General features: G+C 40.1%; 1 protein-coding gene across 1 annotated transcript in view; it reads left to right on the top strand.

Moving 5' to 3' along the window:
• The window catches only part of USH2A (usherin), a 374,892-nt gene that overhangs the window by 333,302 nt on the left and 23,874 nt on the right, over nt 1-17,716 (top strand). The window contains exons 61-63 of the mRNA XM_062490428.1: nt 13,712-13,939; nt 14,761-16,277; nt 17,310-17,628. Coding sequence (XP_062346412.1) covers nt 13,712-13,939; nt 14,761-16,277; nt 17,310-17,628 — 2,064 coding nt within the window. The remainder of the gene's footprint in view (nt 1-13,711; nt 13,940-14,760; nt 16,278-17,309; nt 17,629-17,716) is intronic.

Here is a 17,716-nt window from a genome sequence, read left to right as displayed (position 1 = left end):
ACAATCACAAATGAAAACATCCAAACATAAGTAATTAGTGGATGGTTGGTTAGTTGGTTGGTTGGCTTCCAAATAAACAGAAGGCAAAAAATAGTAGACTCTTGTGAGGATGATAGTCTGAAAACTTACCTGCAATGTGTGGGAGTAGTTTACATATATAATCTCTATTAGGAGGAAACAAAGTCCAATGTATGAGTTTATCCCCTCATAAACCACATATATTTCTCTCAGCACCTTGAACTTTTTACCTGACTAAAGTTACAGAAGTGCATGACAAATGGGATCTGGAGCATCCATGTGTATTAATATTCCACTCACAAGGACCTACAACAGATGGATTTTATTGTTTAACTGCAAAAGCCGTATTGTATTCTCAAGTCTGTTTCTTTAGCATTCTTTTAAGAAAATCTCTTTGGTGTTTAAAGAAAGAGAGAGATTGGTACAGATGTCCCTCCATCAGCATCTGACAGGCCAGATGATTTGAAAAGGATATGCTTGTTGAACTGCTTTATGGATGCCAAGAAAAACTATGAGCACAGAACAAAGGTTTCTACCCACAAAGTGGAGGGCTTGCTTCAAGAACCCCAGCCAAAGTTGCTGGTGGATTCAGAGAAATTTTTCTCACCTTACTAGTAGGTGCCATGTTACAACTTTTAGGATATCAAATATCACCTGTTACACCTCTGGCAATTTAGGCTGGTCTACTCCTACAAACTAAACTGTGAAAACTGTTCCTTCCTCCCTTCTTTTCTCTTCACCAGCCTTCCTTCCGAAGAGCACAGTTAGAGACTGTGATGATACTGGAAGCAGGAGTTTCCATCCTGGGGGTCTAGTAGAAAATAATGTCTGTGTTTTTCAGATTTTTGTTAGGAACGTGTTTCTGTTTCCATATAACCTGAGAGTCCTGCAGTCCTTACAACAAGCAGGACTCTGCTTTAGTCAGGTAATGTCCTTTAGAGGTCTTGTGTTAATGGGGGCTATGTAGCTACACAGGCAAAGCTCTGGGAGACAACCACATAGATGCTCACTTAAGGCATCCTATGGCTGGTGCAAGAGCATCAGCTGGACCTGTAGTACAACATCCTCAAGGTCTCTGACTTTGCAGCTGTAGCTGCCTTCTTTGAACTAATCTATGGCTGTTCCACCTTCCTCTTTTATAGTACCATGTTTGTCTTCTAAACAGTTCTGTTCTCACACCACCCTAAGGTGGAGATGATGTGACTGCTGGGGTCTGATCCATCCCAGTGAGACCCCTAGAGTGTGTTGTTTGTATTCCAAAAGGACACTGAGGAATAATATATTCACAATGAGATGTACAGAGGTCCCAGGACCTTGTTAACTTACTGGTGCATAGCACAAATCATTACTTGATTTGGTTCTGAATTTTGCTCCAAGTATTTTTCTAAGTCCAATTCCTGCAGGTTTGAATGCCTTTTTTTTTTTTAATTTTCCCCAGCCAGAGCAGAGTTCCTAGTGTGAGACAAATATTCTATTCAGTGTAGAGATGCTACCCTAGTGGCTGCAAAAAAAAATAAAGACAACAAGTTTGCAATCGTCCCACAAGATCACAATTGCAAATGCACCTTCAATATTGCAAGGTAGTGAGGGAAGTGGACTCCATGCAGTGATAAATTTTCTCTAATTTTGCTATAAAGAAAACTTTACACTGCACAAACAAAATGAATGAAACTTTGCAGAGCTCTTATATTTCAACAGGCTTTAAAAAAGAATTAATGAGTAGTCAGAAGACATCTTCTCCTAGATGAAGTATTATTCTTGTCATTATGGTATAATAAAATTATTTTTTATTGTTTTCTCTTCAGGGGTTCAAGACAGATGATAATTTAGATTTTCTCTAATACTAGTCTGTGCTAGAAATGCTAGACCCGTGATGTACCAATAGATCATGAGATTTATACTACAGTTGTAGCTTAAGACAGTGACATATTTAAGTACTGTGCTTAATGTTACTGGAAAATCCAGGTCTAAAAAGACTGAATAGAAGCCCTGAGAGCAAATCGGAAAGAAAACATCACCTTTTTCCACCAGTTAACAAAATAGTTTGAGCTCTAGTTGCTCTGATGTCAAATGCAGTACTGCCTTTGATAAAAGAAAAAGGGGACATGTGGCTTTTAAAATAAGACATTTTTGTGACAAAAAAAATTTGCAAATCTTTATGATACTGCAGTTTTTCTCTTCCTGGTCCTGCATAGAAGCATCACAGCAGCTTGACTTGCTTTATTAACAAACCCCTCTATTGATATTTGGTTTAAGGGTATTAATGGAAATTTTAAACCACACTTGAATAACATGGTCCCAGACTGAGGATCACATCCAGCATGCTGGCCTGTGCATGGAAGTCAGGAGGACGTTTGTTTCAGTATTAACTAAATAGATACTTGCTTCAGATTAACTAAAGCAAATCTTTGTTCTAGTTGGGTGCCCTCTAAATTCACCGTGTAGTTTTGTTTTTCTGCTTATGAAGACCCTGATCCAGCCTCCTTGAAAGGGCAAGGAAGCTTACATTGATGTAGAAGTCATTTGAAACTGCTGCAGTTCAACTTCTGAAGCTATGAATGGTTTCGTGTTTCATTTTAAAAAATAAGAAAGAGCAAACCTGTATGGTCAGTTGCTGTGTGCTGATTGGAAATGTTGCTCTTGCCTTTATTTCTCTTTGAGTCTTAAGTGACTTTAAGAAAAATATCACAACTGTGAATTCTAATTTTGGATGGCACACAGAGGCTAGTCTGTCTAATCTGTCATGAGAGAGAGTGTGGCTTCTCCGACAGGCCATTCAAAACAGAGGTTAAGCTTAAACATCAGACTTTCCCTGTGGAGAGACCTCCTTCCCTCTGTGCAGAGTGTAGGGAGGAACTGAGGACAGTAGCTACACAATGTTTAGGTCAGAATGTAGGAGAACATTGTGACTCTTTCCCATAGTGCCTATCCTCATATTTGGCACTTAAATACATTTGCAAGTCTGTCCCAAAATGACTAAATTGTAGTAATTTCTCTTTGGATTGCTCATTTATAACATGCATACATGCAGCTAATCAATAGATGAGACAGTGAAACTAGTGGATTTACAACTTAATATGCAGGAGTCGATAATGGGCTGTAAAGACATTTTCAATTCAGAAATCAGCACAGTACAGTATGTTCTTTACTAAGCTTAAGTGATCTATTTTAATTTCCCAAGTAACTTAAATATCCAAGGAAAATACAGAATCCAAGCTAAATCTTTTATGCTTCAGTTTTCAAGCAGCGTTTTAGTATTTACATATTTCATCTCTTCCCTAACTAATTCATCTGGCTGGTGAAAGCCACAAGCAGTTCAGACTCCTGTTTGGCAGGAGCTTTGTGCTGAGAAGCCCAACCCACACTAGGAAGGACTAATGAAAGGACATGATGAAAGTCTCTGTTTTATTTAGGCATTAACGTTTCAAAGTGAAGCTTAGCTAGCTGCATTCCTTGTTCCCACCACAGCAGACATAGCTGTCTGCTTTTCTGTGTATGTATATGATTTCTGTGTTCACCTGACAGCATAGAAAATGGGAATGGGCAGTCTGCAGACACTGCTTCATATGCTGTGTCAGGGTGAGTTTGTTTCCAGCAGTGCACCCTTTAAGCTTAAAGTGGAGGGAATTGTACCCATGTGATCCTAGGAAGATCTAGATGTTCATCCATCCACGTTCATTTGGGTTTACTTGGTTTCAAGACTTTAAACCTGAAGGCAGATTCTCTTCCAGTTACTCTCCCAAACTCCATTACCGCTCTTTTTTCTTGTCTTCTTTTCTAGCCTTTCCTCAGTGTGGAGTTCATTCCGAGCCTTCATATGGCAAGACACAGCTGCTGAGGGACACAGAAGTGTGGAACTTGTTCTTTATTGGACCTTGTTATCTTCATCAACAGGGCAGTCCATAGCAACTGGAATGGGAAAACAAGATTTGTGTTCGTTTTTACCATCATATGATGTAGGGGCTTTTCAGCCTACTCACTGAGGCTCTCCACTAGCTCATACACCTAGAAGGGGCAGGGATCCCCTGTAGCAATCCCCTACTCCAAAACTGGGGAAACATCCCATAAAGATCTGGGAGGAAAGTGTCAAATCTCTGCTCCACCACTCAGTATTTTGATGGGAAGCTGTGCTTTGCTAAGGAATATGTCCCTGAAGTGTGCACCTAAATGTGTGTCTGATCAGTATGCCCTGCTAATATTCTGAAAATAGGTTGAATTTCCCTCCAGGCAGAGAAAAGAGAGAAGTCATCCCTCCCTGCATAAACACTGTGTTCTTCTGGCCTTCTGCTAATAGTGCCTGCTCTGTACAAAAAGGTGCAGAGCAAATCTCTTTTTCGTACCTTATAATTGGACTGCACCTTTCCCAAATGGCTACCTGCAGACTTTGCTTTACTTTCAGCCAGTCTTTGTTTGGAGAGCTGGTATCTTCATGTAGGAAGTGTAAAGCATTGAGGAAAGGAATGGAAAACCTGGTGAAGAAAGAAGCCTTTTGAGAGATTGGGGTTTGTAGTTTTTGGCCGTTCGTTTTTTTTTTAAATACCTAGTTCATTTTAAAGGTGACATTTTAAGTTCAGTCACATACTCAGACTAAACCTTGGCCTTTATAATGTAGCTCCAAGTAAATTGTTTATGCTTACCTTTTAATGTCTCTCAGAAGTGATTACATACAGAGCAGGCAAAGTTTGAATGAAGAGCTAGGACTGTTCAGTACAGGGCAGAGAAAAAGAAATTAAAAAATAGGAAGTAAAAACCTTTTAGTCTCCTTTAAAACGCTGCTTTTATTTCCCATTGTGCTGGCAGAAAGCAGGGATTTAAAGCTGTGAATTGCCTGGAGGCTGTGCTATATTCCTCTACTTAGCAGCAGTTAGAACTGCTCTTTTTTTTTTGCATGTGTTGGGTGAGAGAGACAAGGACTCGGAATGATTGAGAAAAGGGAATAAACTAAGCTTGCATTTAACAATAATATGACACATCTATTGTACCTGTGTAAAATGGGATCTAAACCAATAACTATAGTTTCCTGAAGCTGCACACAGGAACACAGGGGGATATCCTGAGACTTAATTAGTTAATGTTTGTAACATGATGGGAGAACCTATGATGAAAAGTCACATATAACTGCTAAGTCCTAATTTTATAAAGCACAACTGGCATGCAGTGGCATTCTCAAGGAAACTGATGTGGGAGTTCACCTGCAATCAGTGTTAAGATTTAGACTGTCCTTGTAAAAGTCCCCTTAAAGGTTTTCTTTAAACTTTTTTTCTCTTTACCTTTCTCTTTCCCTGTTACGGCTGTTGAGCTGTGCAAAGACAAAAATTGAAAATAATTGTTTTCATAGGGGGAAACCAAGGAGTCTTTCCTCTCTGTCTTCCATTCGCCAAAACTACAGCAAAAGTCTCCTTTTCAAATTTTACAGAAAAGAGAAATCTTGAGATACTGCACCCAAGTCATTTTAAGATCAGATGGAAAAGGTTTTGCAGTGTTCAGAGCTACTTTTCCTCACATTATCATACATGATGTTATTTGGTAGGAGATAAGAAAGGTGTCTCATGGCACATGTATTTGAAGTCAAAAATGTAATAGGGGCAATGTGAATTATTGGAAAACAAAACTTGAAATGAAACCAAAAGCCAAGATATTTGGTCATGACAAAAGTACATTCTTTCCATAACAAAGTAAAATTGAGTGCCTTAAGATACCTTGTGTTGGAAGTTCAGGGACATAAATTGCTCATTTTTATGGATAACAAAAACATTCATGGTTTCATTACTGGTTTATAAAACTCCTACCACTCTGGACATTATTAGGGAAAAATGTAAAAAAAAAAATAAAATTGAGACTAAGACTGATATGGCAGTACAGATTTTGTTCTGATTCTGGCCATCAGCCAAAACATCAAATGGAAAAATACGGTTTATGGCATTAGGAAAAAATATAACATTAACCCCCTAATGCTCCATATTAAGGATGTACCCCCTACCATTTGCAGGTTCGAGCCCTTAGGCTCTAGCTGCTGTTTGACAGCAGCAGTGATTTTTTTTTTTCCTCTCTTGCCGTGTCTACAGACACTATGGAATAAATCCACAAGAAAAACCCCACTCCTAAATGTTATCAAATAGTGGATGGAAAGTTGTTGCTCGTCAGGAGCACTGCATGTGGCACTTGTGTTACACATAATCTTGGAGTTCAGTTGGATGAGTGCAACAGCAGTAATGAAGAGGCACAGTCTCCAACCAGGCTTTGTGTGCTTGACTTTCCTAGTTTTTTTCCTTCCCCAAAGACATGTGTCTACCCCAGATTATAAAGCTCCACCTGAAAGATGCTTCATTCCTATTCCTCTTGTGACCAAAGGAAATTGCAAATTCTGCACTAACTTGATGTGTTTATGCAGATTCCACATTATGTGGTGTGTGAGTTTGGAATAGCACACAAATCTCCCAGTTCAATTCTGCAGGGTATGACATTGTTTTAATATCATGCTGCATACCATGAGCTCGTTGCTGATGAAGCTGCTCTCTCCTCTCTCACTCCAACCAGCTCTTCACAAAGCACACCCACTCAGGTAAAGATCAGGACATACAAGATACACACGTTTTGGCAAGGTTTTTTTTGTGATTCAGGTATCTTACGTTATGCTCTTTTGTGTCTCAAATAGTACTATCTCTTTTTCCTTCAGGTGTAGCCTGTCCTGTTTTGAAGAGAAACTTAGTCTAACTGATTATTGAATGCAAAATGTACCATTTGGGATAAGTGAACTGACTAAACCAAAAGTTTATGGAAAACTGTCCCATTACATATCTAGTTTATAAAAAGAGCTGCTTCTTTCTTTCTACCTCACTTTCTAACTGTGAGGAATAATAAACATGGTTTAAAGTGGAAAAATATGGGTGAAAAACTATGGTTTATTATACAGTAGGTCTCATGAGTGTTGTTAGAGATAAAATATTAATGTTAGGAAAACATGTTGACATTGTCCTCGAGATGATGCCTATAGTGGAATGTCATGTCATTGATATTTTGGTTTATTTGATTTATTTAGTTATGCAGAAAAAGAAATCTTATTTTGGGTTTCAATATTTCTGAGTAGAAATTAGACAAATACAGATGGAAATAAATTTTTGAGAAGGTGCCATTTGGTGACGTTTGGTGAATGTTAAAGGAATAATTATTAAAGAAATGAGAAAATAAGAGAAAAGCAAAAAAAGAGGAGAGGAGAGGAGAGGAGAGGAGAGGAGAGGAGAGGAGAGGAGAGGAGAGGAGAGGAGAGGAGAGGAGAGGAGAGGAGAGGAGAGGAGAGGAGAGGAGAGGAGAGGAGAGGAGAGGAGAGGAGAGGAGAGGAGAGGAGAGGAGAGGAGAGGAGAGGAGAGGAGAGGAGAGGAGAGGAGAGGAGAGGAGAGGAGAGGAGAGGAGAGGAGAGGAGAGGAGAGGAGAGGAGAGGTCTCACTGAAATTAATCTCAGTGTTGACTTTGCCCAAAGAGGTTTCTTTAAGGTTTTACCATCAAAAGTGCAACATCACTGGTGTTTTAAAAGTGTACTCCTACCCACAGGCCAACTTGATTTTATTTGATTTCATTTTAATGTACAATGCATCCTAGTTTTCTTTGTGTTGCTTTGCTTTCAAGTCAAAGCTGGGGATTCAGATGCCTGGTGAGACTGCAGCAGGTCCCATGTGTGCCAGGAAAGAGAACTGTCTACTGTGAAAATAGGCAGCAACTCCATGAGACAAATTCAGCTACGTGCTATTCACAGTTCTGTATGTGCCCTGCTAGGAAGGAGGAAAATGAATTGTAATGTAGTATATTTCTACCAGGCATTAATTGTTGTTGTTTTCAGAATATTTTGAATTTAGATTGGTGATGTTTTTAAAGATTTCTTCCAAGTACAGTCCACAAGCCCATGTAGGACAGTTGGCATAGCGAATTATTCAGTTGTGTGGCAAGTGAAACAGGGTGTGCAGATTAGGGGTTTCATCAAAAATACTGCTAGCATGGTGCTGTAAGGAAAGGAAGAAAACATGGGGTCACAGAGGAAGGAAAAGTTGTGTTGTCTGGTGTTGATGGCAAAACTACATTTGGCTTAAAAATGAAGTGCAAGAACATTCTTGAAGTTTAAAAAAGAGAAAACATTTTGCCAGGAATCTCAATGAAAGAATATCTTTATGAACATGTAATCAATGTTTATGCTTTAATAAAAAGTCATTTTATGTGCTTTACTTTGTGGGCTGAATTTATTCTAATGAATTTTTAAACTAAAATTTCCTACATTTTTTTTTAGAAAAGCAAGCTCAAATGTAATGAAATTTTGAATGTCGTTTCCTAGCCACTGTGGAAGACTGCATCAATCCGTCTCAGGGCTGGGAAAAGAAGAGTATCCTTCATCCTAACAAATGACAATTTAGCTGAACAGTCCCTGGGCAAAAGTGTTTAAAAACGATTTTAGGTTTAATAAGGCACTATCTGGATTTACAAACTTAAAAAATGTATTTTAATATTTGTCTAGTTTTATTCTTTGTGTTTTTATTTGCCATAAAAATTATTACCTGTATGGTACATTTTGCTGCTATTGAAAGTCTGTTGGGTCACAACAAATAATCAAGTCATTATTTAAAATTAAATATGCATGTTGAAAGGCAATTTTTAAATTATAAAATGAGATGCAAATTTCTTAAAATGTAAAATTTGGAGAGTGAAATTTTAGTGAAAAATCTAAAATTATTTTTATACAATTTGGAAGGAAAATAACTAATGCAACACCAATTTCTTGTAAAAATGGAAATTCTGGTTACCTGTAAGCAAGATAATTTCTGGTTAAATGAATAACATGTTGGTTTCTGTTTGACTAACCTTTGAGATTTTTCAGTACTACCATGGGAATAATTTATATTCCAGTCCACACTGCTACAGGAATAGACTCATAGATTACTTGCGTATCCATAAGTTATATCCTTGTGAATCTGAGCATAAGGCTTTAGGAATAGAGTAGTTTTTTTATAAATGGAAGAGACACAGTGCGTATGATATAAGCCCAAGAAGGAAGGCAGCCCAAAGGAAAAGTTAGTGTTTGTATGTGAATGAGTTCAGTGTAATCTTTAGAGTAAAGGCAGGGGCTAAGAATAGTCTGGGAAATAAGAGTGAACTTCAGAGTTGAGGCAGAAGTCCTCCCTGTGCTTGAGTCTGGATTAGACAGGGAGCTGGAAAAGATGGTAATGACAAAGGTGAGGATAAACTGAGTATCTTTAGAAACTCTCAAGCATTCCCCCTTGCTTCTGTCTCATGTAGAGGAATCTGACTTCTTTTATGGAGAATTTGAAAATTTTAGTCAGATGACAGTTGGATTGATGTTCTGGCTGTCAGGAGATCATAGTTTTCTCCTCCCTTGTCCAGGGAGAGTTCCCCATCTCTGCCTCTAGACAAGGGGATGTTCTACTGAACTGCCTTCCCATTGTTTATGTCCATGAGTTATGAAAGAGCTGTTTTGGATCCCTGTGCCACTACTACAATTAGTGTGATAGTGTCCAATGCCACTGGGTTTATTTAGAGGATCACAGAAAGAATGAGCTAGATTTTTGTTCAGCTATACAGGATACCTGCCAAGTAGAGATTATGGTACAAAGAGAAGGTAGGGAGAGAGAAGAAACAAGAGCATAACCTTAACATGACTGGTGATGACTTGCTGAGCTTTGATGATTACCCCTGAAGAAGGGACATATACTTAAGCTGCCTGTTGGGCAGCTCTTCAGTGGTTCAGAAATCTTCTGATGTGTCTGTCACGGTTTGAACTCATTCCCTGAGACCAAGGCAACTGGGTAAGCTGGCCTGCCTTGAAAGAAGAGGAAAAGCCCAGAGTGACACCCCTGGAAGTGCTGCTTCATCAGATCGATAGATTCAAAGATGACTAGGTTGTGTAGTTGTATGCAGTTTAAACATTTGTGCAGGGAGTCCACCCGTGCAGAGTATTATTGACAGCTACAGATCAATGCTAATTTTTGATCATTTTCAACCTACAAAGACCTCTTGACCCTGTTGCCACCTTGGGGGCACTTCAAGTAGTCAAAAGCAATCACAGTAGGCAGTGTAAAATCATCAGACCCTTGAAGGCTGCACAGCCTTGCCCGTGCCTGGGAGGAGGACCAAGAGGTAGTAAGAAAGGCAGGCACCTTGCATTATGGATGCTGCTGCCTTTGAACGGCATGAAAGACTATGCTAATTTGTTTCCAGACTTTAAGTGACTTCTGCGTTCATGAATTAAAAAATAAACAAACAAAAAAGGCAATCTGAAGCAAATCTTGACAAATGCATTATTCATGAATCATGTTCTCTCATTTTATGTTTGGAAAAATGTGTTAAAACAAGGTTTTATTTAAAATAACTTTTATCCTAATTTACAGTGAGAAGAGTAGAATTAGTGTAGAAGTGTGTTTGTTGCTGTTAACAGCTTGTGCTGCCACTGGCAGCGTGTGAAGCACTTTACAGAGCAAAACCAAAGGTCCTGCCTGGAGTAATGGTGGTGCTGCTAGAGCTGCACCAGGGGAGAAGACCAGGCTGCCAAAAGCAAGGACCATGCCAAAGTCTAGGCTCTGGGCTACAGCGTGTGATCAGGTCACAGTGGCTTGTCACAACCTCCCTCCTCTGTCAGGTGTCCATTTCTGTAGTGTGTACATGGAATGAATGAAAGGGCCACAGAGGAGGAATGTGAGACGGTACACATTTAAATATTTGCTGGAATATTCTTAATTTAATGACTGATGGGGTGAGAAAGCTTCACATCTGGGGACAGAGAAAGGGGCCTGGGCTTGAAGTCCATTGGATTTCATGGTCAGCCAGTATATGAACATCTTAATGTTCACATTAAAATTTTATTTTGTTGGTTTTCTTTTAATGGTGAATGAAATCTGGGCTGTTAGCACATGTAAACATGGGAAATACAAGTTTATGGCTTTGCAGAGGAAGACTGGGAGAATATTCCAGACAATGATTTTGCTCCTGCGCCTGTTTAAGGCTGTGTCGTTGCCTGCTGAAGCCAAAGTTACAGTGCTATCAGTGCAGGGTGTATTTTACAATTTATATTTGACCATTCCAGCAGGACAGTATTTCTAGGCTGAAAATGTCATGGGAGGACATAAAGTGATTCTTAAAATGAATCACCGAGTCTGCCATCCATACTCTTTTCAGCATCAGCCTTTGAGCTGAGCAAATTCACGACTGGCAATGGCAGCAGCACAGGGGGAGAAAGTGTGGCTCTGTATTCTGGGAGAATGTCCCCTGAGCTTACTTCAAAACCAAACAAAACAAAAATACATGTAAACCGTTTGCTCTTCAAGAAGTATCTGTAGGAGCCAGGGATAAAAGTCATCCCTGGAAGGAATGGTTTAGCAGTCTCCAGAGAACATGATGAACTGCAGGCTAGGAAATCCCTCCATCCTTGTTTCATTTCAAAGTGTAGTGAAGATTGTAAATAATTAAATCTTGGAGTTTAGTGGGAAAATGGTAGAGAGTAATGAAAAGTATGCCAGTTTTCTGTTAAAAAATAGAAATCTAGTGTTATGTAGCATTGCTGTTACAAAAACCCACCCGATGATGCAGCTCATTAAAAAGCAGAGCCATTGCTTTTTGTCTGATGTTTTTAATAATGTGTTTGTACCTTCAGAGAGCCTCTGTGTAGCAGTTCAGGGGCAGTAATTTAATGCTGTGTGCTCCCTTCCTCCCATCCCCACCCCCGAACCATGGAATGTAAATTTTAGGTTTTTAAAAGTTCTGTTTTGAAAACCTAATAGATAACTGTCCTCATAAAAACTATTAATACAGACTACATCCAATTGTAAAGCTAATTTTAATCATGTTTTGTGCCAACGTAATTTCTGATGCCAGATTTTTATGCTAAGCATGAGCCTCGACTTAAACGTGCTTCTTTAACCTGCAGTTCATAATTTTGCAGTAGTCTGTATAGGTTTTTTGGCTATGGCAGTTTAAACGCTTCCACTTTCAAGGATCTAAGCCATAAATGTTTATTAAAAGAATCTATAATGAAATCAGGTTTGTTATTTTTTTAATGGCTGCCTTGAGCATGTTGGATGACTGAACGCACGTTGTTAATCATTAAGTACTCATGTTACAAAAAGTGTTTGATAGTATTGCCATCTAGGGGCTGAACGAAATTCTCCATACTGAAATAAACTGTAATTGAACAGGTGCTGCTATTGACAATATACATATGTTTTTGCTTTATAGCCCACATGCTTTCCATGTTTCTTATGACAAAAGATATCTCTAAACGTCCCACAGCAGCCAGAGCTGTTTTATATATAATCTGTTCGAAGTGATTGCTATTTGCATTTCAGCTTATGCATTTTTGGCAGTGATGACTGGGAATTCCTAACAAAGAATTATACTTTTTTGCATTATTAATCTTGCTAGTATTTGCCCTGTTTAACAGAAAAAAGGAATCATTTATCAGAAAAGTGTGTTTATAATCTTACTTATGGCATCTTCAGATTTAATATTCATATTGGTCATTCAAATGCTGTGCTATATTTATGTAAAAGACTAAGTCATTGTTTTGAGGAAATAACTATTTAAATATTTATGATCTAACTTTTAATATTTAAAAAAAAGGAAATTAATATTTCTTTAAAATTTGTTTCTGAGTCTGATAGCTTAACAAATGTTTAAATATTAAACAATTGGAAATGTTAGCATTTAACAACTTAATATGACTTACTGACACAGGGAAATTGACTTCAGCTCTTTCTATCACATGAAGGCAACTGAATTCCTGCACTCCCTTTCTTGTGGTCTATATAATTCATGCCAAAGTACAGCTAAAAATGAGATTAAATATATCAGTGATGAGCTGAGCTCCTTTTTTCTTTGCTCCTCTGATCAGACACATCTGCACAGTTTCCTACTGGAACATGTTACTCCTGTTCTTTGTTGGTCACTGTGCCTTTTGTGAGTGTTCAAAATAATTCTATGGCTGTTTTGCCTTCCTGCCTAGATCAGATTTTGTGCTGAAGCTCTCCTTGCCTGAGCAGTGTCAGGTCTGTGACGGATGCTGTTTGGGGTGAGCTGAGATGCCAGCGGCCCCCTCCTGGCCATGGCTGATGTCCATCAGCCTGCATCCCCACCATACCCCTCTGCTGGGCTGTGCTCAGGTGTGGCAGCAGGTCAGCCCCCGCTCCTTGCAGCCCTGGCTGAGCCTGGTGGGATTCACAAACTGTTTATCCAGATTACCATGGCCTGAGTAGCTAGAACAGGACAACAGGCCTATGAAATGTCACATGTACACACAAGACGTGTAAGATTTCTGTAGAGGCAGGCATCACTTGTGTACCACTGGTTTTTACATGCTTGAGTCCAATTCCAGGAAGCTTCATCCTCACTGAGCCATCCCAGACATATGCTGAATGATCTGTAAGTTGTGTCCTAGCTGAGATTCAGACTGTGGAGGACTCCCAAGGAATTCACTCCGAAGGCTCCATCATAATGATAGATAATTTTTTTAACCCTAAGAATTTCTTTTTGGGGCTCAATCATAAAAAAAATAAACACACAAAAAATATTCTAGTAACCAGATGGGGTATTCTACAAAGCAGTCTGAAGTGACCCAGAGCTGAGGCCTCATTTTCCAAGTGACATAAACCACAGATGCTGATTACTTTTTTAACTAACTCAAACATCTGTATTCTTGCTTCAGGGAACAAAGCATCAGGCTCATTTATTTGGATTGAAACCTTTCACAACATATCATATTCATGTCATAGCTGTAAACAACGCCGGGCAAGTTTCAAGCCCCTGGACATCTGTGCGCACTTTGGAAGCTTCACCCAGTGGCCTGAGCAACTTCACAGTGGAAAAGAAAGAAAATGGCAGGGCTCTGCTCCTAAGATGGTCAGAGCCCTCCCAACCCAATGGAGTGATTAAGGTAATCTTCATCTTGACAGTTCACTTGATTAAAAAAGAGAAGGGAAATGCAGAATATCAAATTAAAACATTTTTTTCTGGAAAAGACTCAATTGAATGGATTATAGTTTAAAATAAGATGGAAGTCCTGTATAAGCACAAGACACTGTGAGTTCTCTATGCTTGTCATTACATTAAAATGAATAATAACATTCTTGTGGTACTCTGTGACTGTAAATTTTCACTTACACTGAACCGAATTGTTCATTTAATGCATAGGAAGCTGCACATTAAATCTCATAATCTTACTCAGCATAAAATTGGTCATGACCAAAACGTGTTTGTAGGAAACCTGGGTTTAATAGAATGTTTTTCTGAAATTTGGGACTCCTTTTAGCTCAATAGATTTAACTGAATGTAAACCTTTACCTGCAATGTTTGCAACTAGATGGGTTTATTTGGAGGGTTTTTTTCCTTAAGTGATATTCTTTAGAGCTAGTCTGTGAGAAGCTTTCTGCTAACCTGTGAGAGCCTTGCAATGAAACTTGATAACAATCAAATATAATGAAAACTGTCACTAAGTGATTTATTACTGCATTCAAAATGAGAAAAAAATCATAGAAATTGGATCAAAACATTCATTTTGTATCAATGATCTGTTTGTGTGCTGACTGTTACTAGCAAGAATAAGTTTCTGAGTCATTGGTTAATAGTCGTTACCCTATTGCAAAGATTAAGGGTCTCATCTAGTGGTTATTGACAAAAATTGTTTTGTTTTCCTTGCTTCCTGCCTTCCGGCCTTCCCTGTCTGCCTTTCTTTCTTTTTCTTCCTTAAATCACCAGACCTACAATGTATTCAGTGATGACCACCTGGAGTACAGTGGTTTATCTCGCCAGTTCCTCTTCCGGCGCCTCGAGCCATACACCCTGTACACCCTCATGCTGGAGGCGTGCAATGCAGCAGGCTGCACTCACTCTCCACCTCAGCCAGTCTGGACAGATGAAGCTCCCCCAGTGTCCCAAATGGCACCTGTAATCCAAGCCGTGAATGCCACCAACGTTGAACTGAGCTGGTTGCAGCCAATTAATCCAAATGGAAAAATAATTCGCTATGAAGTTATTCACAGACACACAGAAGAGACTGTTGCAGGGCACAGAGCAACCACAGAAGATGAGAAAATAGTTTTCACAGAATATAACACTGAGAGTAATACATTCACCTATAATGATAAAAGTTTACAGCCATGGACAAGGTACGAATATAAAATACGCACCTGGAATGCAGCAGGCTACACTGACAGCTCCTGGACAGTGGCGAAGACTAGTCAAACTGCCCCAAAAGGTCTTGCTGTGCCCAGTTTATCTGTGGTGTCAGCCAACCCCCATAAAGTACTCATATCCTGGACACCCCCCACACAGCCAAATGGCATTCTCCAGTCATACAGGCTGCTGAAGAATGATGTTCTCTATCCTTTCAGCTTCGATGCTGCTACTCTCAGCTACATGGATGAGGACTTGCTGCCCTACACATTGTACAGCTATGCAGTGGTTGCCTGTACCATGGGGGGCTGCTCTACCAGTGAGCCAGCTGCAATACGCACACTGGAAGCAGCTCCTGCCTTGGTGGACCCCCCATCTCTGCAGGCTGTCAGTGCCACTCAAGTTAGTGCATCCTGGGCACCTCCCCAAATACAAAATGGAGATATCATCAAGTACATATTGAAGTTAGGCAATGAAGAGTATTATCCTGGCAAAAGCTTGCAAATGTTGGTCTCTAACTTGCAGCCTTACACACAGTATGACTTTGCATTGGTTGCCTGTACTGCTGGGGGCTGCACCTCTAGCACATCCCAGTCTGTGATGACCACGGAGGCTCCACCATTAAATATGGAAGCTCCCAGGCTGCTGGTCATGGGCTCGGAGTCAATTGAAATCACATGGAAACTCCCAGATAAGCCCAATGGCAAAATCACAAGCTATGACCTAAGAAGGGATGGTGTGCTTGTTTACTCTGGTCTGGAAACTCGGTATCTTGATTTCACCCTAATGCCAGGCATGGAGTACAGCTACACTGTCACAGCAAATAACAGCCAGGGCAGCGTCACCAGCCCCTCAGCTTGGATAAAAACCAATCCCTCTGCTCCGTCTGGGATGTTGCCTCCCAGGTTGCAGGCCTGGTCTTCCAGCGAAATTTTGGTGGCCTGGGATCCTCCTATCAAAGTAAATGGTGACATTAGAAACTACACAGTCTCGATCCACAAGCCTGGTGAAACTGAAAAGAGGACTTTTGACTTTGATGCATCTCATGTTTCCTTTCTGAGACGGTCATACATAGTGGCACAGCTACAGCCCTACAGCAGGTAAGTCTGGAAGAACCCAGAATTATTTGTTGAATAAATGTTGTGGGTGGTGCAGTGGGCTGGTGGCCAGCTCAGCCATCTTGCTTAAACAGATAGTCAGACCCACGGGGTCGTTTCCTAAAAAGCAAATAATGAAACAAGGGTTTGTTGTGTTTCTTGTTTTTTTTTTTTTTCAAATTTACAATAATACCAGCTTTATATCATTTTGATGAAGTGCATAGTGTTGACTTAGATTGTAATTAATAGAAGGGGTAATTCAGCACTCTGCTATGGGCTCCAAAACCTGCAATCTTGTACTGGTGTATCTTTCACATGGTGTCTGCTATTGATAATAAATAGGGCTTTAGTTGACAAAATTTGGGGTGGGGAGACCAAAGTTGTGGTAGCTGGTCTATTCACAGGGTAGCTGAGCTGAAATAAATGGAACATGTTTGAACCCTCAAACTGGAAACAAGTGATTTGTGATTAAGTGAAAGCTAAAACTTAAGAGAGGGTACCAGACGCTGCTATAGAAATGCACTTGATATTGAAGTAATATCTTCCCCACTAATTCTTGATTATTTACCCGACCTTTCCTTATATATTTGTGTAGGCATAATTTGTGTGTGTTACATGGTTGATAAGTTTGTCTGCTATTTGCATATAACTAATCTAAATCCAAAGAGAGTAATAGAGGAGCTCTACAGCTCTCAAATGACATCCAAATAATCTCTTACAATGAATCATCATTTTGATTTATATCATCAAAATCAAAATGATTTGGATCACTTGACTCCTGCAGATGTTAACTGCTCCGAAAAAAAACCCAAAGCACACCCAAATAAAAACCCAGAAGACAGTGCTCTTCCCCTTTGCTACACAAGGCACAGCACACAATCCGTGCGCTCATACAAATCGCGTGCCGGCTAAAAATTCCAGAGACGGGGAGAAACTTAAGAAATCCGCCAGATCCCGCGCACACGGTTTATATTTGTATCTGCACGGTTTATGCCTGCACCTGTATCACCTTGCTCGTGCTTTGTGCTCCCGAAGGTACGAAGTGCAGCTCCAGGCTTGCACGGAGCTGGGCTGTGCCTCCAGCGAGTGGGCACCGGCGCGGACGCTGGAGGCGCCGCCGGCAGCGCAGCCCGCCCCGCTCATTGAAATACGAACAGCCGGCGGCTTCCAGCCCACTGCTTCCATCCTGTGGACCGGCCCGAAGCAGCCAAACGGGAAGATTTTGTACTATGAACTTTACAGGAGGCGAACGACTCAAGCCCACATAAATTTAGACCTCTCACTCGTTTACAATGGTTCTTCAACCTCCTTCAAAGACGACAAGTTGCAGCCTTACACAGAGTACGAGTATCAGGTGGGAATTGAAGCTGTTTAGCAGCTCTGATTGTGATTTCAGCACGCTTTGAGAACCTTGCTTTACACTTACAATGAGCATACCCATC

This window comes from Cinclus cinclus, chromosome 3 (genome assembly GCF_963662255.1).
Source record: "Cinclus cinclus chromosome 3, bCinCin1.1, whole genome shotgun sequence".
NCBI classification, from domain to species: domain Eukaryota; kingdom Metazoa; phylum Chordata; class Aves; order Passeriformes; family Cinclidae; genus Cinclus; species Cinclus cinclus.
This window is presented reverse-complemented; position numbering and strand designations above follow the sequence as displayed.